At 43.3% G+C, this 26,464-nt stretch overlaps 1 protein-coding gene across 2 annotated transcripts in view; it reads right to left on the minus strand.

The window, feature by feature from the left end:
* Positions 1-25,888, minus strand: part of KREMEN1 (kringle containing transmembrane protein 1) — a 49,369-nt gene extending 23,481 nt beyond the window's left edge. For both annotated transcript variants that reach the window (XM_087828361.1, XM_087828360.1), the window contains exons 1-3: positions 25,792-25,888; positions 9,376-9,538; positions 5,415-5,506 (exon numbers count right to left, since the gene is read on the minus strand). In XM_087828361.1, coding sequence (XP_087684487.1) covers positions 5,415-5,506; positions 9,376-9,538; positions 25,792-25,888 — 352 coding nt within the window. The remainder of the gene's footprint in view (positions 1-5,414; positions 5,507-9,375; positions 9,539-25,791) is intronic.
* Between the last annotated feature and the right edge of the window lie 576 nt (positions 25,889-26,464).

The raw sequence follows: 26,464 nt of genomic DNA on the forward strand, positions 1-26,464 counted from the left end.
AGCTGGGCTAGGAACACCCGCGGAGACAGTCCAACATTCTACAGAGCCGCTCTGCTGCGCAACAAATGCTTCCTGGATACCATTGCAGCCTGCTTTACTCCTGGGGCTCGGGAATTCCCAAACCCAAAGAAGAAAAGAAAATGACTTAGAGCTAACAGCTTGAACTGCAGACCCTCTGTCGCCACTGAGTTAATCCTTTGGTTTCCACAATGTCAAAAAGGCAATCTTAATAATTCGGCATACTATCAGAATTTCAAACTCTAATTCCCAAACAATCCACAAAGAAAATTCTCAAGAATGACCTCAACAGTAGCCTGGATCCATCCCAGGGCCCCTGTTTTCAAGGAAATAAGAGAAATGGGGCTTGAGTACTGGAAGGAAAGGGCACTGGTCTTGCCATTATGAGTCCTAGATTCAAATTCTGCTTGGCTCAGAGTGCAGTCCTCATCAAGTCACTTAACTACTCTAGCCTCATATTCTCATTTGAATGGGGGCGGTGGTTAGAAGAGGACAGGGCACTCGCCTCACAGGACCATTGAAAAAGTTAAATAAGATCATGTGAATCTAAGGGCTTTGTACATGGCAGGCACTCAATAACAGCTCAAATAAAAGCTAAAACATACTAAAAATCAGTGCTGACAGTAAAATGCAGAAAATGCTGACAGAAACAAAACATTTCCTATAACTGAGAGACTGCCTTGACCACCACTGCCAAAGTGCCCTTGGCTTTTCACTCAAACTCTGAACATAGCTTTAAAAACTCTTATTAGGGATCACAACTGGAAGCTTTCAAATCCGTTTTTTGGGCTGTGTTTTTGTAAGGAACACAGACCTGTTTTAACAAGGCCATGGTGCTATTTAATTAAAAGGAACTTGAGCCAGTGAGGTCACTGCCAGAGATTGACCAAAGGCCCCATATTGCACAGGTGCTATCACTGGCATCCTCGCAGGGATGGTCTGTGTGAATGATACAATCACTAGAGAACGTCTCACAGATTAACAGGAAGAAGTTTCGCCCTAAATCCTTAATATGGAGGCTTAGGAAACTATGGAGAAAAGTCTCCTTCTGACACTCCATGCTCCTCAGCCTCATCACCATCTACCTGGGTCAAGTCCAGGCTCCAGACGCAGACCATAGACCTTCCATTATCAGGCTCCACTTAATTCTTCTCAGACCTCATCTCCTGCCTTCCTTCTTAAAATTTCAGTCTCAGCAACAATGACTTTGCTTGGGAATTTGTGTGTCTGTGTGCACACGTGTGTGTGTGTGCGTGTGCACACAAACCGTTCCCTCTGCCTCCAATGTCCTCCTTGCTCGACTTGACCTAACATCTAGAGCCTGGCTACTAAAAAGTGTGGCCCTGCAGCTCCAGCATCCCAGGGGCTTGTTAGAAATAGAGAGTCACCAGTGGATCCCAGGCCTACTGAATCAGAATCTGCTTCTGAGTAAGATCCCTGGTGACTGTACGACTACATTTTTATAAGGAAACTTAATGTTGGAGAAGCCCTCTGTGACAAACAGATGTCAGGGCAGCTGCCCCTCTTTGGTGCTCCCAGCCTTTTGCTCAGCTCACTTATTATAGAGTATCTTACATATGCCTATTGTTTATGTGCCAGTCTTCAGTTCTAGACTAGGGGCTTCCCACCACAGGCTGCAGACCATGCCATCCTTGTATTCCCTATGCTGTATAAGGTTTCACATACGGTCAGAGCACAAAATGTGTTATTTGTCACAGCCAATAGCCTCTAAAGTCCTTGTGATTTTAAACTTTAGTAACTAACTTTAAATAACTATCTTTAATAACTAGCTTTAACTTTAATAATAACTAACTTAAATAACAGTTTTAGTAACTTTAAATAACTAATAGCTTTATTAACTTCAATAACAAAAACTGTAATCACTAATTTTAATAACTAACACAGATGCCTGTGAGCTACATGTAAAAGTATTACCTTTTAGGTTACTCTTGTTACACATTTGAATCCAGATACTTTGAATGTTGTATGTACGTATTTTAAAAAAATACATATTATAAAATTTATATTTTGCAATGGAAACTTTCAAATATACACAAAAGTAGGAAAGAATGATGAGCCTGTCACCCCACATCAACAAATGTCTACTTTTTTTTTGATTCTCAGATTATTATTTTTTAAATAGATTTTTAGAGAGGGAGGGAGAGGGAGAGAGAGAAACATTGTGAAAGGGAAACATTGATCGACTGCCTCCTGCACATGCCCTACCAGGGATCAAACCCACAGCCTGGACATGTGCCCTGACTGGGAATCGAACTGGCAACCTTTCAGTGCCACACCGGCCAGGGCCAAATGTCCACTTTTTTAAAAAAACATTCTTGTTACATCTATTTCCCTCACTCCACCCACTTACTTTTGGGGAGGCTGGACTGTTTTAAAACAAATCCCAGATATAATATTATTTCAACCACAAATATTTCAGTACGTATCTATAATTGAAAAGAACTTTATTATACCTAATAAAATGAACAGTGATTGCTTAATATAATCTAACAGTCTATATTCAAATTTCACTAATTATTTCAAAGATGAATTTTTATAGTTGGGTTTGTAGAAATCAGGTGAATGTTTTATAGCAAACGAAAACTAGCTCTCAGAGATGAGAAGGTAAGTTTCTCATGCCTGTGGCCTAAATCAGCTGTGTGTGAAGAAAATTATACTTGTCTTTAATGCCATTTGCAGGTTCCTCTCCCTGCTCACAACTAGATTATTTACTTAAAAAAACACACCAAACTGTTATAAAGAACCCATAGATAAAATAGAGCAAAGCAAAAGCAATGCTGAGGTCCATACAAGCATGTCCCTCAAAAGCAGTGAAATAAATGGAAATTAGAATGGTGCGGATAGTTTTTTACAAAAGAGAGATATGCAAAGGATAGATTTTAAGTCAAATGATTTCCCCCTCAACAGTCAAACCAGCAGGACTTACAGATTTAGAGTGGAATCTAGAAGGATGATAAATTTGATGGTGTTGGAATTTGCTTTTAAAAATCTGTGTTTTTTTGCCTGCACTAAAAACTTGGGGTTTCTGAGAAACACATGGGCAGAAGTGGCTTAAAGAGCAAATCCAATTACCTCAAAGTGTTATCCTTTTAACAGTAAGTTCTGATCTGTGCTCCGTAAGTCACGAGCAGTTCAAATTTCCCTGGGCCCCCTTTTGAGTGGTCCTGCCTCTCTGCCTCCCTGCCCGTTTTAGCTCTCTACGTAACACGCCAAGGGGCAGAGATTCCAGTCTTCACACAATGGCCCACCATTCAACCACAGTCTGCTTTGTCCCTAACCATTCACTCCCCCTGGCTCCTGCTGGGTCTGTTATATTCAGATATGAACTTTCCAGGAGTCTGATCATGTCACAGGCCTTTTCCTGTATGACAAGTTCAGTGCTAATCATGAATAGCGGGCTTCACACAGAGGGTTAGTATTATTCATGAAAATTATGACTCCACATCCAGAAATAGGGCAAAATGTACTAAAATAGGCAGGCTGTATCTCAGTTGAGCCCACTAGGCAATTACCAAGGTCTCTTGCTGCAAATATCACAGGAGTTTTTCTCAACTATGTTAATCAGATACACGAGATGCACAATGTCCTGCCAGACTCAAGGTTTGAGGCTCAGCTTTGGTGGGGAGCCGTGGTGCCCACAGGGTGAACGTAAGGCTTTTCCAAAGAACCAAAGCCAGCCATTCCCCACTCCCTCAAACTAGGTACTCCCCAGTTCTTATTCCCAGTTTCTGTAAGTCTCCCTACTCAGACCATTTCAAGGCCAGCTTTAGAAGCTTTGAGAGGGTTACCAAAGGGCCATAAAAGAGGAAATGATATTAAATTTTCCTTTTTTTGGAACAGCAAGGCACATCCAACAAATATTATGAATTAGAGGGGTACTAGGTGGCTTGTACCACTTTTGCTCTAATTCTCTCTTCTGAAACTTAGTTTTCAGTGACCACATTGAGTCAGCTCCCATTGGCCCAAATTATATTTTATAAATGCAAGTTGAGGATTATCTTTCCAAATAAAAGTGCCCAGATTGAAATCCCCTCTTTGCCATTCCTGAGAGAATGACATAGGCTGGTACTAAAAGACTATCTTTGTGTCGAACAAATGGACCGAGGAAAATCTGCTTTCCTCTCCCCCTGCCCCTTTCTTCTTTACATAACTAGGGCCAAATGAGATGTTTTTCATTTAAAAAATTTGATTAAGCCGACTGAGCAAAAGCCTTTTCTTCTGGTCTTTACTGTTTTCTCAATTCTGGGACTGAATCAAGACATACTCAGGTTGGAAGGATAGGGAAGCTAGGGCCTCACTGCCAGGAAGGGGTGACATTTGGAAGTTTAGCTTATGAAAGGTGAGTACTGGGCCTACAGCACTAGTTTAGGGGATGCCCTTTCCCCTTGAGGCACCAGAATATGGATTGCTGCAGTGAGAGCAAGTGAGGGGGTCCCCGGTTCCATGCAAACCACCATATCCCTCTATATACACAGACTCTTGACCTGAGGGGTGAGGAAGGAGGCAGGGCAAGGAGCAGGTTTAAATAACAAGGAAAAAATAACCCAGGTAGAATTATTATGATTATTATTATTATTGTTATTATGTCCTGCTCTTCAGCTCTAGTAACTCAGAAACCCTGCCCCTTTGGCATATTTAGAAAGATATTACAAACACTACATTTGTAACCTCCTTATAGTACCATGTTTAGTTTTGGTTTCTGTACTTTAAATCTTCCCACAATATATTCTATCTTGTTTTAAAGTACCTTTCTACGATTCCCTGCCACATCCTATATTTTCTGAGGGTCAGGGCATCTTCCTGCCTTTGTATCTTGCCTATCATAAACACGGAATATAGGAATAAATGAGTGAAACTGTTAGAAAACAGGCCTCATAATAAAAGACTGAAGAAACTGGGGGTTTTTTGGTAGTAAAAGGGACAAGTTGTAAGTTTTCATGAAAAACAACAGAACCTCTTTATGCTAATGTAAGGAAAAGAGCTATCACATTGGCTTTGGAGGGTATCTAATTAAATATTTACTAAATATCATTTTTCAGGGGATATATCACATTAAATCCAAATAATAGGTAGTGTCATAAGTTAGTTTTACTGTCTTCATTCATTCTAAAAAAAATTCATTCACAAAAGTACACGGTACTTTCTTTGGCTGCTACAGAGCTACTGTTGCCACCTCTACCTGTGAAATAAGAGCAAGGAAACTGGGGAGAAGTAGACATTTCGGTTGAGTTTATCCATCAAGGAAATGGGATCTCCCTTCACCTGCTTCATGAAATCCACCTGCCTGAACTACCTGCCCTCCGGCAGCAGCTTTCCACTCTGCACTCTTAGTGTTCAGTGTCATGAAACTTGCAGGTGGTGCATTAGGGTCTTACTCTGGCAAGCAGGTATCTCGCAGTACTTCCAGTAGACACCGTCCTCATGCTCTGCCACGTAGCACCAGGGGCTCACATCTCCATCTGGATTTCTGTTGGGGTAAAGAACATACCAGTAACATTTCCATCATTTTAATTCAGCTGGCTCATTGCTTTTCCATTTTACCAATAGGAATATTTCAACTTTTGTTATTTCTCATAATTGGTATGTATCTCAATGCCACCTCTTATGAAGAAAAAATTGGTAATATCTTTCTCCTCCAACATATACTTCAAAGTTTGGGGGCAGGAGGGGATAGGGGAGAGTAAGCAAAGGTGATACATGTTTATACAAATTCAAAACAGTGTAACCAGGACAACTGACCACTGAACAAATCATGACAAACAGCATTGGCACTTTAAGTATGAACATGGCAATTCCCACGGCTGAAAGGGCACAGGTGCTCTCTTGATACTGTGGATAGAAATGGGAATGATGCGAATGGTCAGGATGGTGATTTGGTAATCAGAGTGAAAGGCCCTAAAATAGGCAAACCCTCTTTACTTGGCAATTTCTCCTTTAGTACTTTATTCTAAGAAAATCTTTATTATTTATAAAGATGTTCACCACAGCATTTTTATAATACAAAAAAAAGTTAGAAAAAACAAGTAAGGATTGGTTAAATAAATATGTTATAGCCACATAAGGGAATGCAAGGCGCTAGTTAAAACGTGGTGTAGAGACACATTTTATTAATATGGAAAATTTACATAATGTAGGCTCTATTGAGGAGCTTTCACCAGGATCAGGCTGGTCAACTTATGTTTCATAGAAATGGGTCCCTGGGGTGGTGAACACAATACAATATACAGAAGATGTATTAAAGAACTGTACCCCCGAAACATATATAATTTTATTAACCAATGTCACCCCAATAAATTCAATAAAAAAGAAAAAAGAATGGGTCCTATTCCTACCCTCAAAATACTAACTTCTCAGAGAGTTCTGAAGAAAACTAGGCCAAAGCATTTCAATCAGAACCTACAATCCTGTAATCCTGGTAACGACTTCTGATATAGCAATAATATTTTTAAAAGGTTAATTTCACATTTCTAAATGAGTGGCTTGGAATAAATGCCCTTTAAGGTCTTTTCAACTCAGAGATGCCATGACAATAAACGGCAACACCGAAGAAACAGAACAAAAAGGGGCAGGGGTTACTGGACACACAGAAAAGCCTCCCTCTCTTCACTGCTTTCCAAGCTCCCTTTATTTAGACTCAGAACACTGGAAACCTGACACTCCGGTTAGGCCGGAAATGGGCATAAAGACCCAGCAGCCGGAGCTTTGGAGCAACCCCTATCAGGCCCGAGAGGGATAAGTCTATTGTGTGGCCCAGAAGATAAGCCGCGCCGAAGCACAAAGGGTCCTTTTATTTTTTGTGCCCAAAGGCAGGTGCCAGTGCCAATTCTGCTCTTCCCAGTCTGTCTGTCTTCCCTCTAATCCAGATATGTCGAGCCCAGAAAAGTGCGTTCCCATCACTCGCCATCTCTCAGACATCTCAACTGTGATGGATCTGGAAACATCACACAAGACAAACAGTGTCGGATGTCAGCTGAGAAATCAAAGCAGGAGAACTTGTACAAAGCCCTTCTTCAAACAGTATTTCACTGTCATTTTCCTCCCTCTATTCAGTACTCAGCTTTGATGTAGTATTTGGTAAAGGCCTTAGAAAACAACTGTTTGTTATCAATGTCAAAACCATTCTGAAAAGCATCAGAATAGCTTAATAAAGAAAAAGCGAATTCATCTTTGACTTCACTGCAGTGCTAAAAACAAAAGGCCCAGACTCTCTGATGTGATAACAGTCAACAATGTCAGCCTCTCTTTTTTGAAGTATAAACTGGGAGATCAGGTCTGGTACATTCCATCAAATCAATGCAGGAGAGGGCTGCAGCCAGCTAGGGCTAAGGAGGAAGTTGGTCGTCCCTGGCTCTCACTGCTCTCTTAATGAATACTACTGAGTTTGTGGGAGCCTATGGGGAGAACATGGTGCTGATCCATGAAAAAAGATTTTTTTCATATAAATTAAACCCCATTGGAAATTTCAAATTTACCTTAATGTCAGACTTAAAAACAGGAGCTCTTATGAGAAGACTTGCTTGATAGAAAGCAACAGAATAATAGGACAAACCAGTGGCCCACTACTGAGATACACTTTAGAACAAGAATATATAAGTAAGTCCCCAGCTGGCATGGCTCGGCGGTTGAGCATCAACCTATGATCCAGCAGGTCACGGTTCAATTCCCTGTCAGGGCACATGCCCGGGGTTGTGGGCTGGATCTCTGGCAGGAGGCAGTCGATCAATGACTCTCTCTCATCACCGATGCTTCTCTCTCTCTCTCTCCCTTTCCTCTCTCTCTCTGAAATCAATAAAAATATATTGAAAAAAAGGAATATAAGTAACTATGTAAAAACAAAAAACAAACACTGGTTTCTCTTCCTAAACACTCTTCCCAACCCAACTGTTCCTATGAATAGAAAAACTAGGGGAAGGAAATAAACCAGAATGGAGTGGGGTTAAATTTTTAATTATGAAAAAAGTTTTAATGAACATGTATAGCTTTAAAAATAAATTGTAAAAGAATTTCTTAATGAGCACGTGTAACTTTAACAATAAAATACAAGAGACAGCAAAATGTGAAGCAGCATATATACAAATTGTTACCTCTGGGAAGTGGGGCTTGGTGGGGGGAATTTGCGGGGAAAGACGTAAAATGGGGGACTTTATTTAAACAATATATGCCTGTAGTTTTTGATAATTTTTTTGGAAAAGCTTTTAATATTTTTATAGTAACAAACTAGAAAATAATGCAACACAACTATGGGAGAATGGCCAGTTGGTACAAGTTAGGACAGAGGTGAAGGAAAGAGCTGAATGCACAGGGATAATGAACATGGACTACAGGCCTGGTGACTTCAAGACAACCACAAGGGTCCTAGAGTGTTAACAAAAACATGTAGAGAGGGCAAAAGGTAAACAGTGTGGCCTATGCAATGCAAGTATAAATAGTTGGCTCAGCTGGGTCAACATGCCATGGGTGAGATTCTAACATACTGGTGGAACCAGGGACACTGTGTATAGCTAGAAGTGTAGCTCAAGAATCATTTTTCCCTGTCCCAATGGCTCAAGAGGCTGCCTTTGCACCTGTCCCAATAATAATTAAATTCAGCACATTCCTGAACCATGAGTCACATTACCAGGATCTTGGGTATAAACATCTAAAACAAAACTATACCCAAAAGTGCTTAGAATTTTTGCTCTGGTCCCTACAGACCAATAATTCTTTACTTGTTTTGGATCCCTAATAACTGAGAATCTGATCAAAGTCATGGATCATCTCCCTGCAAATTGCAAGTACACACTCGAAGCATCGTGGATCTCAGGTTAAGAGCCCTTGCTAGAGTTAAACAGGTGAAAAGCAAAGAAACACCTGTCTATTGAAAGGAAGGAAACAGCACAAATTTGATGGCTTCCGCTGCTCCCAGAGAAAGGCTATCCTGGGCTGGCAAAAAGTGGATAATGCAGGGCAGTTTTTTTGCTCAGAAGCAGAGGGAGATTTGGGCCACAGATGGTGCTTTTGCTTGATGGCAACATTCACAGCAGCTTAAGAAGCTTTGCTGTCTGTGATTGCCCGCTGGTGGAGGGGCCAACTAAGAAAACCGTCCCAGAGAGACATATAAGTGACCAGACAGGAAAGTAGAGCTCTGGAAATCAGTGTCAAAGCAACCCAAGTTGAAACGAGTGGGAGGTTGTATGTGTGGGTGTGAGAGAAAGATTTAAAAAATCGTAACAAGAAATGCCTCTGAGTTGGCCAAAAGGAGACAAAGATGCTTTCCCTAGTTGTGAGCAAGGTTGTAAAAAATTGGAAGAGGAGACCAGAGATTTATCTTTTAAGTACTGTGTGGCCCCATCTTACCTGCAATAGTTATGCTCGCCAAGGCCCCCCTCCCCGTTGGGGTATTTCAGAGTATTGTATGGATGCTGGAAAGTCTCGTTCCAGAAGAGACATGGCTTCCCGCCTTGTAGTGCCGTCCAGTTCTGCGTTCCCCTATAATCTGCACCATTGGCTGTGAAACATTCTAGGAGAAAGAAAAGACAGAGCAAACTAATTTTTTGGCAACATCTATGGTCTCCTCCCTCTCTGGTTGATGTTTTATTTGTTTTGTTTGGACCAAGCTGGAAATGGATAGTGTCTTGCTAGATCCTGGACATAGCAAAATTAAAATTGCTAGGGCTGAGTAAATCTGAATCAAGGTGCCTTCCAAATGCTGGGCTAATCTTGGCACTAGTTTGTCTACATACACTAGAACATTTTCCCTTAAAGTATACAGATTCCAACTAAGATATAAACATGTAGTTGAAATGTATTGAAGCCCACGAAGTGAACCAGGAAACCCCCAAATCTGGGAACAGTTGGTAACAGCCATCCATGAGGAATTCTGGGTGCTCGGAGGGGGTCACTGTTCTCGCCAGTGTCTCTGTGTGGTAACTAGAACCAGGTCACCAGCTGTAACTGAGCTCTCCCCTACAGTCTGAAAGGCTGCACTGACACTTGGATTTAATAAGACCATCGGATACAGCAACGCTTTGGAATCCCAATCACACAAGTCTGGGAATGACTCACATTCCCTGGTAATGAAGAACAGTCCTCCCCATGCTGTTTGAGACAGAAGTGCAACAAAATAGTCAACAGCAGGGAGGCAGGGCCGAGTTGGCATTTTCTCTCACCTGTTTCTGAAATTCCTTCCTACAAGACACACTGAACAGGGTCTCAGGTCCATTTTGTAAAATGACAAAATCCTTGCAGGTGCAACAATGTACTTCTAAATAAAATCTGCTTCTCAGACTTTGGGGGGGGGGATGGGAACTGAGGCTGATAGGATTTCCCCCCACATATTGCATGCATTAAATTCACAGAGGTTCATGAGAAAGGCACAGTACAAAGAGCAATTTTTAAAAATTAGCTTAGTTGAAACTGACAGATAGAAGCACTTCAAACACTTCTTTAAGATGTATCACTAGGAACCTGACAATATAGGGGAGTTACACTAACATTCTGAGCTTTATTTCTTCCCTCCCTTGGCATGCACTGACCTATAACTTCCGGTGTGAAGGACTCCTGTTGCAGTAGATGTGCCTGCTCCAGCCTACGCATGTACATGACATGAGCATATCTATATTCTAGAAGATATTTCTTTTAATATTTAAAAATCTCTCTTCCTGGCCTGGCTGGCATTGCTCAGTGGTTGGAGTGTCTGCCCGAACACCAAAGGGTCATTGGTTTGATTCCTGGGCAAGGGCATGTATCTGGGTTGCAGGTTTGATCCCCAGCCCCAGTCAGGGCATGTACAGGAGGCAACCGATTGATATGTCTCTCTCTCTCTCTCTCTCTCCCTCTCTCCCTCCCTTCCATTCTCTCTGAAAATCAATGGCAAAAATATCCTTGGGTGAGGATTGATGAAAAAAAATCTCTCTTCCTGTACCCCTTTCTCTCACTATCTGGGCCCTGTGTTTTGTCTGGGATAACATGGTTTATATGGAATAATATGGAATTCTGGGATGCACAGAACACTTGAGTAATTTATCATGTTTGTTGCGACATTCATGTTATGATGTGTGACTCTTTAAGTACCACAACAACCAAACCCTCTACCAGAGTCTGCAAAAATAAAAAAGTTCAAAGGTAATTGAAGGAGGCAGCTCAGTGTAGCATAAAATACAATGAACCAAGAAACTAAGCCTTGGCTTCTAGTCCTGGACCTGCTGCTGACCAGCTGTGCGACCTTGGACGAATCACCGTCATCCGCATCACCACTAATACTTACAGAGTGTTTTACTGTGTGCCAAGCTCTGTTCTAAGTGCTTTACAAATATCAATTCACCACTGACCCAGTGGGGTGGTCCCTTAATACTGCCATTTTACAGATGAGGCGACTGGGGTGCTCAACCACACCCTATACTGCCTCCAGTAGAACCCCCTCGGCATCATTGTTTCCCCCACCCTCTCCCTCACCCACTCATCAGAAAATTCTGTTGACTTTCTTAAACTACATGCCCTGAAACCACCCTCTCCTCTCCATCTTGGGTGCCAGCACTTTAGTCCCCTTCACCATCAGAGGACAGTATAGTCTCACAGCTTCCACTTTTGGGCTCCTGCAACCCATTCTCCAGGCAGTGCTCAAAGTTCTCAGGGAGACATGAGTACTGGGAACAAAACCCAAACCCTTCAACCTTGTCTGCAAACCTTCTGTGATGTGGTCTGTGTCCTCCCTCCCGCCACACCCCAAGCTCTTCCTCTGGTCACTCCTGTGCTCCAGCCACACTGGTCTCCTTTTAATTCCATCAACACTCCACATTATGTCCTGCCCGAAATGTTATTCCCCTAATATTTGCCATGGCACACTAAATGTTACCTCCTCAGAAAACCCTTCCCCAACATCTCCCCTCCTACTTTTCCTGCCCTTAGTTGGTTTGCTTCATAACATTATACAAGATCTGCTAAAGAAAGAGAGGAGATGGAGTGAGACTGTGTGTATAGATGTGTATACCAACCACACCACAGCTCTTTCCTAGCCGCAAGGTTAGAGAGAAACCTGGGAACCTGAATTTCTCTAAAGCTGCCCAGGTGATTCTGTTAACTAATCAGGTCTGAGAACCACTAGACTAGATGATTCTAAGAACATCAAGCCAATCTTTGCCAATTACTAGGATTTTAATTACTATGTGTTATGACATCTTTTTCTCCTACTAGCGGTTGAGGAGTGGCCCAGGAGCCAGAAATGCAGGCCTTAGCAATAGACAGCAACCTGTAGGGTGGTGGGGTCAGTGTCCCCAGAGGTTCAGATGACTTGATTTGTAACACAAAAGAATGTGGCAGCCATCCACACATGTGTCAGTCCTCATGAATGGGGATGAGGTGGCATCTGAGAGAGAGAATGGGAAAGTATAGGCTTGTCTGCTTTAGTCTACTTCTCCCAGGCCCCATCTTGTTCTCATTACACTAGGGAAACTGAGGCAATATACAAGATTATTTTTGAACAGACTTGCCCAGAGCATGTCAATTGTGAAAAACAAGAAAAACAGACTTGAGTAGTTTAGATCAAAGTTATGAGTGCATCTTGATTTCATCAGGATACTAGGGTGTGGTACTAGGTAATGAGGACCCTGCCTCCCTTACTTTCTACTGCTATGAAATGGCATAAGCTTTGGCTAGATAGTCAGGGAGTAGCTTAAACCAATAAAAAATAAAATATCACATGGCCAGCTGTACACTTATGCATTCAGTGAAAGAATGAGCAAAGGCAGTAGATCTAATCTCTAGGACAGTAGTCATTAATTCAGTCAACAGATATATATTCAATACTTACTATATGCCTTGCAGTCATGGAGCTTACATGCTAATTGCAGACATGCTCATAATAAACAAATCAACATCACATAGTGAGAAGGGCTATAATGAAATATGGAGTAAGTAAGGGGATGGAGATTGAATGGTGGGGGTTTTCTGGAAAGGAGACATTTGAGCGGAGATGCGGACGAAGGGAGGAAGCAAACCACTTAAGTGATTTGGGAAGAGTGTTAATGGCAGAGGGCACAGCAAATGCAAAACCCCTGCAAGCAGCAATGTACCTGGCAGGCTTGGCAAACTGTAAGGCAGCTCCGCTAATCTGACTGGAGTAGGGTGTGCGGTGGGGAAGGGTGGGTGGGAAATGAAGAGGGGGAAGTGGGCAATGGGAAGACGGGTAAGGTCTTGAGGGTTATGTAAATTAGGTTTTGGCTTTTGTTCTAAATGTGAGAGGAAGCCATTGGAAGGTTTTGAGCAGAGAAGTGACAAGATATGACTTATTTTTTAATAGAACTGTCTAGCTGCCGGGTGGGTAAAGAACAGTAGAGAGGCAAGAACTCAGCAGGGAGAACAGTTAGGTAGTTACTACAGAAGACAGGCTAAAAAGAAAGGATGGCCTGGACCAGGGTGGTAGCTGAAGGGTGGTGAGAAGTGACTGGATTCTGGGTATATTTTGAAGCTGGGGGTTTGAAGACAGGGAAGACAGGGTCTGAGAGAATGTGGAGTTGGGTTCAACACCAGGGATTTGAGTCTGCACAACTGGGTGAGTGGTGACACCATTTACTATATATAGTGGGGGGGGGGGACACAAGAAGGGCAGAGTATCTTGGGGTGGAATCAAGGATTTGGTTTTGGATCAGTTAAGTTTGAGACACCCTTCAGAAAATTGGATGGAGACAGAGAGTAAGCAGATTGTTAGATAAGCCTGGAGTTAAGGAAAAAGCCTGAGGCTAGAGCTAGAAATGTGGCGGTAACAGCGGTTATGTGTAGAAAGAACAGGATTACTGTGTGTGGAGAGCGAAGACATCTGGGGCTGAGCCCACGGCCCTCCAACATTTCAGGCTTGGTAAGAGGAGGGCCTGGCAATGAAGACTGAGAAAGTATAGCTGGGGAGGTAAAAGAAAAGTTAAGAGAGTGTGTGGGTCTTGGAAGACAAGGGAGAAGGTGTTTGAAAAGAAAGGAATAATAAACTGTGAGAACAGGAACTTTTATTCCCTCCCTATCTTCTCTAGCTAGATCCCAAACACTTCACAGAGTTAATCTCTGTTTGACCCTACCTTTCCATCGAAAAACCAAATCTTTTGTTTTGGGGATGAATGAAAACAGCCCTTTAGTTACATATAAGCCTGGCAGAAACTTAGTAATACAGCAGAAAACTTCCCTGATAAAAACTTCCAAGGCTGGCATCAAAGCATTCAGAAGATTAATTCTACCTTTCCAAGTTGAAAATTCTTATCTTTTCCCATCACCAAAATCCTTCAAAGTATGGCAGATGGCATTCATTTTAAAATTTGGAAATGCTAATTTTATTAAAATTCTGAGATAAGTAGAATCACATTAGGGTATACAAATCATCAGTTGAGAATCTTGAGCACATGGTTTTGTGTAGATCAATTGTTTTCTGTAGGACCTGCTACTAGAAGGCCTGGAGGTCATTCCCCTGGGAGTTAGATCTGAGGGCAAAAACTACATTTGGGTGAAAGCTCAAACTCCTTCATGGCTAATAAAAGCTAGCTGGAGTTTTTCCTCATAAGACTATTATTGTTCATTATGCTTGGAATTTAGAAGGGTTGGGTATAAAGAAAAGACTGACTGACTGATGGCATATATATTCTAAACTTTTATATCTATACTTAAAATTCTGTAGGATCTCACACACTCACATGCTGTATGTAAAATTATGTGAAGATTTCAATTAATTTACAGGACCGGCCTACAGAAGACTTAGAAATTTAATGGCCAATTGTTTAACGTTTATAAAAATTGCACATACTGAAATAGAGGGCTGCGGCTAGTACCTTGTAAAGGGACAATAGTTTTTAAGCAGTGAAACAGGCTTGGACTCACACTAATATGGCTGTCTGACTGCAGAGCTTAGCATCACCTCTCTGTCAGGATAGGAAAAGCACTCATGGTCAGGAAAGAACACTGATGAGTGAGAGGTCTGCTCTGCTCTGCTCTGCTCTGCCTCTGGCTTGGCCACTCTCTGGGGCCTTTGTGCACAGCACGTCCTTTCTGCAACTCATGCTTCTTAATCTCTGAAATGAGGGGGCTGACTAGATCAGGAATCCTAATTATTTTAGGTACACAGACAGGCCTCTAGGAGAATCGAATGAAAGGGACCTACTCCCGGACAAATATCACATTCACAACATTTTATAACTTCAGAAGTGTTCATGGAGCCCTGGAAGCCCTTTTATGCAGCCCCAAGATCCATTAAGTCTAATTTAAAGACCCCTCTGAGCAAGTGATATTTACAGAATACACACACACGCACACACAGAGAACTTAATAGGATTGAGTATTTAATTTCAAGAGTTATAAAGAAGTTTTCTTCACAGAAAGCTTCTAGCAACGATATGGTACAGTATGGAAAGCACATATTAGGGGTTGGAGTCAGGCCTCAGCTTTGTGGTTTACAACTATTGGTTTCAGAGAGAGGAAGGGAGAGGGAGACATAGAAACATCAATGATGAGAGACAGCCCTTGATCAGCTGCCTCCTGCACACCCCCTCCTGGGGATCAAGCTGGAAACCCAGGCATGTGCCCTGATGGGGAATTGAACCATGATCTCCAGATTCATAGGTTGATGCTCAACTACTAAGCCACACAGGTTGAGCTAAAATCACATTTTTGAGAAACAGAACATTTTTCTCACTTTGAGTCTAGAATATTCCTAGTTTTCTGGGAGAATTAGTTTGAGTCTTTATATGTGGTGCTTATGAGAGTCACTATTTTTAACCCATCAAAGTCAAGTCTCTGTTCTACATAGGACCACTCAGCATTCCTATTGATCCTATGTTGGAAGAATCTGCCTAGTTTGGAATTGACATAACTAGATAAACATTAAATTCAATTATGGCATCTTAAAATAAGATAGCTGAAAACATTTTCCAATGGGACTATTTTCTATTCTCTTAAAGATGTCTCTAAAATTTGGTAGTTAGGTAGATTATAGACATACAAGGCTTAGGTGGAAAGAGTACCTTTTAATATTTAGAGGACTACGTGACAGTGTTGTCAGTGTTTGCACAACACATGTGCTGCTCTGCTGGGTTTCCAGTACAGACTGGTGTCCAGTGGGAACTTGTGGTACATCTTCAAAGCCTATGCTCCTGTACAAAATTGCCTTTTGCCCTCACACATTCAAAAGCACTTTAGAAATACTTATTTCAGTTATGTATAACCTTATAGTAAAGAGGCACAGAGCCCTGGGAAGGCAGTAGTACCCAACTTTTTCTCACCCCAACACGGCTGAGGCTATAAGACCCATGAAAACACTTCAGAGAGGGGTCCTTATTACTTGTTATATAAAAATTTGAAAACCACATAATTATCAAGGCAGAGAAGCCCAGAATACAGTGCTCCTTGGGTACCACTCTTTTCCCATCTGGCTCTCATCTTGAATACACTTCACTTCTACCCAGGCAGGACCTATTGGACATGGTCATCACTATGAAGTACTACAAGTGTTTTTGTCAGGTACAGTCACCACAAATATGCAGTAATGTTTGAAGAATTTATATTTACCATTTAGGATATTATAAACACATACAATCATCAAATTGAAAACCAAAAGGCAGTTTTCAAGAAAGAATTTAGCTCTATAACATATACAGAGAGACTAGGGCAAGACTCAGTTAAAGAATGGCCTGGCTGGGCGTGGCTCAGCGGTTGAGCGTCGACCTAGGATCCAGGTGATCAGGGTTTAATTCCCAGTCAGTGCACATGCCCGGGTTGCGGGCTTGATCAATGACTTTCTCATCATTGATGTTTCTGTCTCTCTCCCTCTCCTTTCCTCTCTCTGAAATCAATAAAGATATATTTAAAAAAAAAAAAATGAACTCAGCAGAACTCTATGGATTTTACTGCCAATACCACCAAAACATTTTCTATCACACTTTGGTGATGGTACCACTCTTGATATAATATTTGAGTACAAAGAGATCTATTTCATTCTTGAAAAAAATTCACACTAAAAAAACTCACACTAGTTTTCACATAAAGAAGTAGGAACCATAGATGTTTTAAAGCCCAAAGTTCAGTTCTGATGGACAACTTAGTGCATTTTGTAAGTCAACTCTAAAGGAAACAAAAAAACTAAAAGTAGACAAAAGATGGAGCACTTTGAAAGCACAAGATCTAGAATAATCAGCACTATTCTCCTATAGAAACCAGGGGCTCTAAAACTAGTCCTGATGCCACAGCTCTTAATGACTTGATCACCTTGAACTGTAATTGCTCAAGAAGCACCTGGCCCTGCTTCCACTAGCTTGTGAGTTTCTTGAGCATCTCACTCATCTTTGAATCCTCAACAACTACAGACCACACAGAATGTGCCTGGCAAATGCTAGTTTAATGAGGGAAGCGGGTGTTTGGGGAGCTAGAGGGTAAAAAAGACAAAAACCATTACAGACATATTCAGAGTGCCCCATTTTCCTTACCAATTTATATCTCTAAGCTAGTAATCATGACTTACATAGCAATGACCTATGAGAAGTGCCAGGGAAGTTTATGTAAATTAAGTATTTGAAAGTAAAATACTTGCTATTTAAACTGGGGGAATCTGCTATTTAAAGGAAACCGATGGCCCCACCCGACATGGCAGTTGAGCCTAGGATCCAGGAGATGGTGGCCCCATTCCCGGTCAGCATACATGCCCTGGTTGCGGGCTCGATCTCCAGTAGGGGGCGTGCAAGAGGCAGCCAATCAATGACAACTCTCATTATTGTTTCTCTCTCTCTCTCCCTCTCCCTTCCTCTCTAAAATCAATAAAGATATATTTTTAAAAATTAAAAAAAAGAAATTCAGATATTTTTTTTAAAAAGAGAAAACCTGTGAAGCCACTTGTAATAGGGAACCAACAACCCTTTTGTAATGAATATGTATATTTATATTCTGAGTTTGCTTTAAGGCAAAGACACCTGGCTCAAATCTACACTTTTCCTCGCCATCTCTTGAGCAACCCTATTTCACACTGTCTGAAGCTCTCAATCCGTCTAAAAGGAGATAAAATAAACTGATATAATCCAGCTTCTGGGCAAGTTCTATCAGTATTGCCTGTGCTCTATTTTTAATTTCAGATGGCTAGAAATTTCCCCAGTAGTGGTGTCCTGGAGGGCAGCCAATGCTCCATGGAAGCCAGCCTCTGGGCTATTCAGCTTCCCTTGGTTGATATGAGATGGCCAAATAATACAAGAGTTCTTGGGTGGTGAGCTGACTGCCAGAAAGACAGCATATCTCTAGAGCATGTCTTTAAAGTAAAACCTAAAGCAACAAAGTGTAGTCTTCTGTGAAAAGGCAAAGGGATGAGTCCTAGTCAAAGATATTGGGCATGTAGTAGGCATTTGATAAGCACTTGTTAGTTGGTACCAAGATAAAATGACTTAAGTGACAGGTTTCCAAGTTCTGACCAGGGAGACAGCTTGGGGCAGAAGGGAAGACTCAGTTGTAGCAATGACTTATAAACAGGAACAAGAAGTGCTGTCATCTCTAGCCACCCAGAGCAATAAGGGCAGCGATAGCCAACAGTTTGATTTGACAGTCAAAGGTTTCAAGTTTCATGTAATGTTTCATGGCTACAGAGTAGGGTTGCCAGATTTAGCAAATGAAAACACAGGATGCCCAGTTAAATTTGAATTTCAGATAAACAACAATCATTTTTTAAGATGTTTAAGTTTCACCACATAGGACAGGCTTATAAAAAAAATGATTCACTCTTTATCTGAAATTCAAATTTAACGGCGTGTCCTATATTTAATCTGGCAACCTTAGTCCAGAGAGTAGAAACATACAGTGAATCACAGATCTCCTTATTCCTTTAAGATTTCTGAAACACTGTTCACAGAAACGCTTAAGGAGCTTAATATGGATAATGAAGAATCTACTTTCTTGTGTGAAAAAAAGATGTTGATCAGAGTTGCCTACTTATGGGTCACGGTGAAGGGACGGGTTTAGGACAGGGTTTCTCAACCTCAGCATTATTGACATTTTGGACTGGACAATTCTTTGTCCTGTGCATTGCAGGATGTTTAGCAGCATCCCTGGCCTCTTACCTGCTAGATGCCAGTAGCACATCCCACTCTACCCCGAGCTGTGACAACCAAAAATGTCTCCATTTAGTGCCAAATGTCCCCTGGGAGCAAAATCTCCTCCAGTTGAAACCACTGAATTAGAAGAAATGGTCAAATATACAGACAATGTCATATCCACTAACCAGCGATCATATAAAAGATCCTTCTCAAGGGAGAGATTTTTCGGCTTGCCCCAGATCCCTTCAAGCTCCTAACAAGGATGAGAAGGCCTAGTGGCTTCAGCTAAGACAATCAGAAACCCTTCATCTGCCAGAAGTGCTCAGGAAGAATCTTTGGTGAGCCAAGCCAATGAAGTTCTGCATGGCAGTGCACACATCACAGCAAGCAGGGCGTCGCACCCAGCCTTTGAAGACGTTCCTTTTAAGTTAACTTCCCTCCCAACTAAACTTTTTCCAAATCTCTTCCTGCCATTTGGAAGTTGAGTGATTCTCAGCTGAAAAGGCCTGTATATACGAGGTGCAGATGGCAGCAGTTACGGCCCTCACCAGATGCTGCAGTCTCTAATTTGATTGAAAGGATATAATTAGACAACAGAAACACTTTAATGAAAGAGCAAAACATGGAGGGAGGGAAGGATTGAAGGCCCTTAACTGATGCCAAAACACCCACCAGTAATAGAGGCTTTGAGTCTGGGGAAAGGGAAGGGGAAAGCCCCTTAAAAGGACAGTCCCCATCCTGTTTATTTCCCCATAGAAATAGGAATAGGGATTTTATTATTGTAGATTTCCACTGTATTTTATGTGGGAACAATCTGATTAAAACCAGAAGGGTCTTCGGAAGAACATCAAAGAAAAACAAATATGGCTTCTGTGGTCATTATTAAAAATATTTTTACCAGCCCAATAATTTTCTTTGAAGATGAATTTTTATAGATTGAACAGCAGCAAGTAATTTACATACTGTGATGGCATTGGTTAACAAGCCCTGCTATTCTAGATGAGGACTACTCAGTCGCCATATTTTTATCCAACTTTAGGACACTAAGGAACATGGACAGCCACTTAACATAAGTTTGGGAGGTATACAGAAACCATGGAGAGCTGAGTCCTACATATGCTGATGCTGCAACCTTTTTTGAATCATCTTTAAAAGTTGTCTATGCTGCTTTCAGACTTTTAGTGTGAGTAAACTGTTCTGGTTCTAACCAAGAATGTAACCAAACTGAAAGAAATCCAGCCCTTGAAATCTGAAGTTGCTAATGTGGTGTGACACTTGGTTTGGAAGCAGCTGCAGCCTCCTCAGCCCACTAGAAGCAAGACCCCACCCTTGTGGCAAATTGAACAATAAAAGTTTAATGCTTTGGCTACTTGCCAGGGATTAAATCAGTGGCAAAAGAAACTAGACACTGGGCCCAGCAGAAGCGCAACCCTGAGAGGGTCCTATTATCACTGGGAGGGAGAAGGGCAGCCTTGCATGTGAGGTGGCCGAAAATCTTCTGTGTGCCAGGTGCTTCCTAGTACCCAGCTTCATTCCTCTAACTCTAACCCTCTTCAGACTGGTGCAAGTTCAGGCTAGGGAGATATTTGCCTAGAAAGAAGATTAAAGGGAAGGGGGGCTTCCTTGCAGGAGGAGAAGGAAAGTTTCTGTAGAGTGGCTGTTTTTGAGTAGTATGAACACCCTTACGACATTTCTACAATGGCCTCCTTCCTTTCCCTGTTCAGTTCAAATCCAGGATATCTCAGAGGTGAGGTCTGGGGAAGCACTGTCATATTGACAGGAAGATACTGAAAACAACAGAGAGAAAAAACACACAGAGTAACTTTGGGCTGCTTCTCCTAGATTAATACTTCCAGGTTCCAGCTGATTCTCAAGGTTTAACAGAATATGGAAGGAATGTCAATCATTGATCCCACCCACTCAGGGACTGCACAGTGAGCCAGCCAGGAATGGGGGACTTGAGATCTCACTTCAAAACTTGCACAGGTAGTTTTTTAAGGGACAAGTTCACTTCCTCCTCTGTTGTCCTTATTCAGGGAGGCCACAACTCAGACAAAAGCTACAGATCCAACTTCCGGCCTTTCTCAAGTGTTTTGCATTAACTGTTCCACAGTACAAACACAATCAACTTGGTATGTTTGAATGTTTCATTTTGGTTTTTAAAAAATGTTTTAATTAAAACAGAATAATCGGCCATGCTAAAGAACATTGTTGTTTTTTAAAGGCCACTTCAAAAATGATGATAGACCCGTGGAAATAAAATTCAACTGTTTAGGAAAGTGATAGAAGTTTGTTTTCTTCTTTTTTCCTTGGCTGTTTCTCTAAGTCTCGGGGCTGGTGCCACCTGCTGCCTGGGCTTTCCTCTGAGAAACAGATCTCTCAACGGTTTGTTCCAAGCAACATCTGCATAGCTGAACAAACCATGGGCCTGTTCCAAGGCAGGCACTATTTTCTTTAGGTAGTGTACACTGAACCATACTGAATTTCTTTTTAATGCATTTTTTTAAAGTTTTATTAAATATCCAAATGTATGTGAATGAACATCCCCCCACATGTATCCTTTTAAAAAATTGGTGGTAAAATATACATAACATAAAATTTACCATTTTAACCATTTCTCCCATATGTCTTTTAAAGTTAGCTAATAGTAAAAGGTAAAGGGGTTCATTCATTCACCAAAATCAAGACTCCTTGTCACCTTTCCAGCCCAGTGAAAAAATCAATACATATGGACCTAGAACAGGACTTGGCAAAGTATAGCCTGTGGACCAAATCTGGCCCACTGCCTGTTTTTGTATGGCCTATGAACTAAGAATGGTTTTAAAATTTTTAAATGTTTTGAAAATAATCAAAAGAACAATTTGTGTAACATATAAAAATTACATAAAATTCAATGTCCATAAAGTTTTACTGGAGCAAAACCACACTGATTCATTTACATTTTGTCCATGGCTGTTTTGTCCTACAAAGTCAGAGTTGAGTAATTACAACAGGGAGAGTATGTGGCCCATGAAGTCCAAATTATTTAGTCTGGCCCTTAACAAAAAAATATTTGCCAACGCCTGACCTAGATTGGATTATAGGCTCAAAAATTCTAAACTACAGTTGGTTATAGCCTACCACCAAAAATCCCTAATCTGTATTATGAAGCTATCTGAAGCAATATATTTTATCTTTATTATTTGTTGCTATTGATTCAACTATGCTAAATCATATGTAAGTGTATCAATAATATCTATATTAAGTACAACTTGCTGTTTATTAGTAATGAGCCTAAGTGGAACTTCTTTTTGTGTTAAGATTTATAAAAGGTCTCATTGCATATCTCAAACATTTAAATAGTTTTGTCTAGGGGCCAAACCAAATTTTCACAAAAAGACCAGGGTTCTTTGGTATCAGGTGAGTTTTGACAATTTTGTGTTTCTTTTTCCTTTTTTTGTTAATCTTCACCCGAGGATATTTTTGTCATTGATTTTTTAGAGTGGAAGGGAGCGGGAGAGACAGAGAGAGAGAGAAATCTATGTGAGAGAGACACATCGATTGGCTGCCTCCTGCACATGCTCCAACCCCGGGGCAGGGGGTCTGCAACCAAGATACGTACCCTTGACCGGAATCAAGCCCTCAACAGCTTCTGTCCATGGGCCGATGCTCTACCCACTTAGCCACACTGGCTAGGGCACAGTTTTATGTTTCTTAAAATAGTCAAAGCATAAAAGTAACTGGTATGCATGTCAGTCCACTCAGGCCCTATGTTGCATACAGGTAATTCTATTAACATGAATGAAGTCCCCAAGAGGGACAGGGCTCTGTACAGTGTGAAGCTCTCACTGTTAACTGAACTCATAGGCAAGACATACTACTAGCTAATGGGGTGAATTCTAGATGAGGACTTAGAGGAGAGTGAGCAGCAACTATAAAACACTGTTCACAGCAAATGTAACCTGAGTTGAGAAACTGCTACTGCACACCTGATAGTCAAATGTAGTGAAACACCCAAGCAGGTAGTTTGCCTTTGGCAGAAAACTCAAATAGCCGAAGTCTACCCAGGCTTCTCTGTTCTTCCTACCTCTTGGCTCTCCACTGCAGGTCAATAAATTCCAGATGGGAGCTCAACTACGAAAAGCCCATCAGCCCCATGACCCTGGCTGCTTTCCTCTTTGAAAAGGGAGTCTTGATTCCATCATTAACCTCTATCTTCCTCCTTATCAGCTGTGAAGGAAAGAGAGAGTCTCAAAGGAAGAATGGAGAAGAGAAGGGAGATCATTTGGGGTTGGCTACACACTGTAATTAGAAGTAGCATTGATGGGGAATGAGCTAACTGTTTTTATAAAGTCAGCATTCAAAAATGCAAACCACCAGTAATTTAAATATTACAAAATTGTACAGAATATAAGACTTGAAATAATTTTTTCCATCCACAAAATTCTAGAGAAAATTACAGTATCAAAAGTATAAAATGGTAAGTTTGGCATATCCTCAGAATAAAACGTGTTTATTGGAAAGGATTTTAAAAACTTGTGGGCAGGCTCTAGATAGGATGTGATGCTTAAGGCCACATGGTATCTCCCTAAAACTTTTTTCTGGAACTAAAAAGGAAAAGTCACAGAAGCTCTGATATACCAGGATAGAAGAAAAAAGAGCTGATGAGGTTCAATGAACTGGGATTTAGGGCCACTTATCATAAATCATTTCACAATGATTTTTTATTTGTCCCTATCTCAGACTCCCAAATAAAAGCACACCAAAGTTTGAGGTTCAAACCTCTTCAAAGCTACTGCATTTGACCCTTCCTAGGAAAGCAAAGGTGCCTGAGGAAAGGATGCCACCTTCTAACAAGTGTAAGCACAGAGTTGGCTCATTTAACACTTTTTAGAGCTATTACTCTGCCCTTTCCAGAAGGGGAACCAGTTTATTTCCACCAGTACCTCTCTCTCCTCAGAGGACATTAAATCCTGACCACACAGATGGCAAAGTGGTGCTAAGGGGTTACTAGGTTACAGTTATGTTGACATATCCTGGCTCTTGGAAAGGCCCTCCTTCATTCCTCACATATGGCAAACAGTAGAAGTGATCAAACTTGTGTAGAAGTTTTTGTAGAAGTCCCCTAGAAGGCCACCACCAATCACTCAGAAACCACTTCCTAAGCCTAAGGTTTACAGTACTTGGAGACACCCCCTCTTTCCCATCTAGATCCAAGCTTTGCTTTTACAGGGATTAATCGGACTGCAAGCTCAGAGCATTCTCAGGGCAAATGAGGTGTCTAGCACTTGGTGAACTGTGAAGCACTATAAAAAGTATTAAAATATGTTTATTGACTGCCTTCTATATGTGGGTGTGTACCTGCAATATATCATTTAATCTTCACAACACCACATAAGGGAGTTATCATTATCCCACCTTTACAGATGCCGTGAGCAAGCCTCAGAGAGCTGGAGGCATGGCCCAAAGTCACACTGTAAGTGACAACACCAAGTCCTATCTTTTGCACTAATCCAAGCTGGTAAAATAAACAGAACAACACTGAGTTTTCTTTCAGCAGCAAAATCCTGTCTTTCCAACATCACAGTCTGCAACTTTGGGTGGACTTCCTACTTGGGCAAACCGGCAATGAACTCTTACCTTCTTTTTTGCTAATGCCCAAGTCTCAACACCCAAACAACCTGCAGAGAAATGCAACTGGGCCAGACAACGCCCTCTTGCCTGCTCTTCAATTTGGAAAGAGTTCTGCTGCAAGGAAGGATATGTACGGAAGCTAAGCAAAGTCCCAGCTTCCATCCTGGTCCAGGGCCCCACTTCGGGAAGACCTGCCCTTGGCCTTGACCTGGGAGCGGGTTACCCTGTTCAAAGCGCGGGGCTACCCGGGAAACGGAGCTCCGCACGGCACCCTCGGGATAAGCACCCTAAGCTCTGGAGCGGAGTTCCCATCACCCCTTCCTTTCTTCTCTTTCCGAGCATCTGAGTCACCGGGAAGTTCAAAGCGGCCCCGGGGGTAGGGAGGGGGCGTTCCGGCTGGTACGGCAGGTCGTCCGGGGACCCGGATCTGCGTCCTGCAGAGCCGGCAAGTCAACTCGATTCCTCGCGAGGCAGAAATTACAGTGTTGGGCCAGAGGAGCCGAGCGCCCGCTCCTCTCCCCTCCGCCCCCGCCCCTGAGCGGGGAGGCGCTGGGTCCACGAGTGTAGGGGGCGCGGGGGTGTCTCTGAGGGGCTTGCGGAGGAGATCCTGGCCCGGGAGGGGGTGTCGCTGAGGGACCTGGGGAGGGGGTGCAGTGTCTTGAGGCGGGGTGAGGGAGAGTCCCGGCCCGAGGTGCGTTGGTGAGAGACTGAAGGACGCGCTCCCAGAAGCTGAGGGGGCGTCTCGGCCCGGGGGGCAGGCGCTGAGGGGCTCGAGCAGGGGACCCCGGGTCCTGAGACAGAGGAGACGTCCCAGCCTGGGGGCGTCGCTGAGAGGTTTGGCGAAGGGGTCTGGGGAGGTACTGAGGCACAGAGGGAGCCCCCGCCTGGGGACGTCGCTGAGGGACTCCCAGGTCCCCAGGCAGGTGGGCACCAACTGGGCCCGGGGGCGTCGCTGAGGGGCCTGGGGGAATCCCGGGTCCTGAGGCGGGGTACCGGCCCGGCCCGAGGGGGCGTCGCCGAGGGGCTTGGAGAAGGAGTCCCGGAAGGTAGTGGGGACTGCGCCCCCCAGGCGGGCCACTCGGGCTGGCTCTGCACAGGGCCGGCGTCGGGGTCCCTCACTCACCGGGTCCGGGGCCGAGGCCGGGGCTGGGCGCGGGCCGGGCCGCCAGCGTGAGCGCGGCGGCGGAGAGCAGGGCGAGACGGGCGGCGGGCGGCGCCATGGGCCGTCAGTGCGGGGCCCCGGGGCGCGGCCCGGGGGAGAGGGGGCAGCGCCGGGAGCCGGGGGCGGCCATGGGAGCAGGACGCGGGGCTCGAACGTGGCCCCGCCCCGGCCGCCCGGCTGCCCCGCCCCGGCCCGCCCTCCCCAACGCCGCCGCAGCCCGGGCCGCCGCCGGGCCCGCCCGGCTACTCCGTGAGGCGCGAGAGGCGGAGCCGACTGCGCACGCCCGCTCCACCCCCCCCGCGCCGCGCCTGCCACTCACGCGCCAGGCCCCGCCCACATTCTCCCCCTCACCTGGGCCTGCCCGGGAGGAGCATTTTATTGGTCCGATCCAGGGGCGGGGCCAACAGGTGAGGGGCGGGGTTCGGGACCCCGCCTCCGAGTCTCTTCGCGAAGGTTTGGCTGGGCTGGAGCTGGATGGGCGCCCAGTGACCCCTGTTCCACCCTCACTCGGGTTGTGACCCAAACGCGGGCTCAACCGCAGGGGTAGTAATCAGAACAGCAGTTTGCAAACCGCTTTTCCCTGCTTGGCTCATCGTAGTGGTTAAAGAAGGGTGCTCTGGGGTCAGCCTGTCCC

The sequence above is a fragment of the Miniopterus natalensis genome, chromosome 20 (assembly GCF_054644295.1).
Source record: "Miniopterus natalensis isolate mMinNat1 chromosome 20, mMinNat1.hap1, whole genome shotgun sequence".
Taxonomy (NCBI): Eukaryota; Metazoa; Chordata; class Mammalia; order Chiroptera; family Miniopteridae; genus Miniopterus; species Miniopterus natalensis.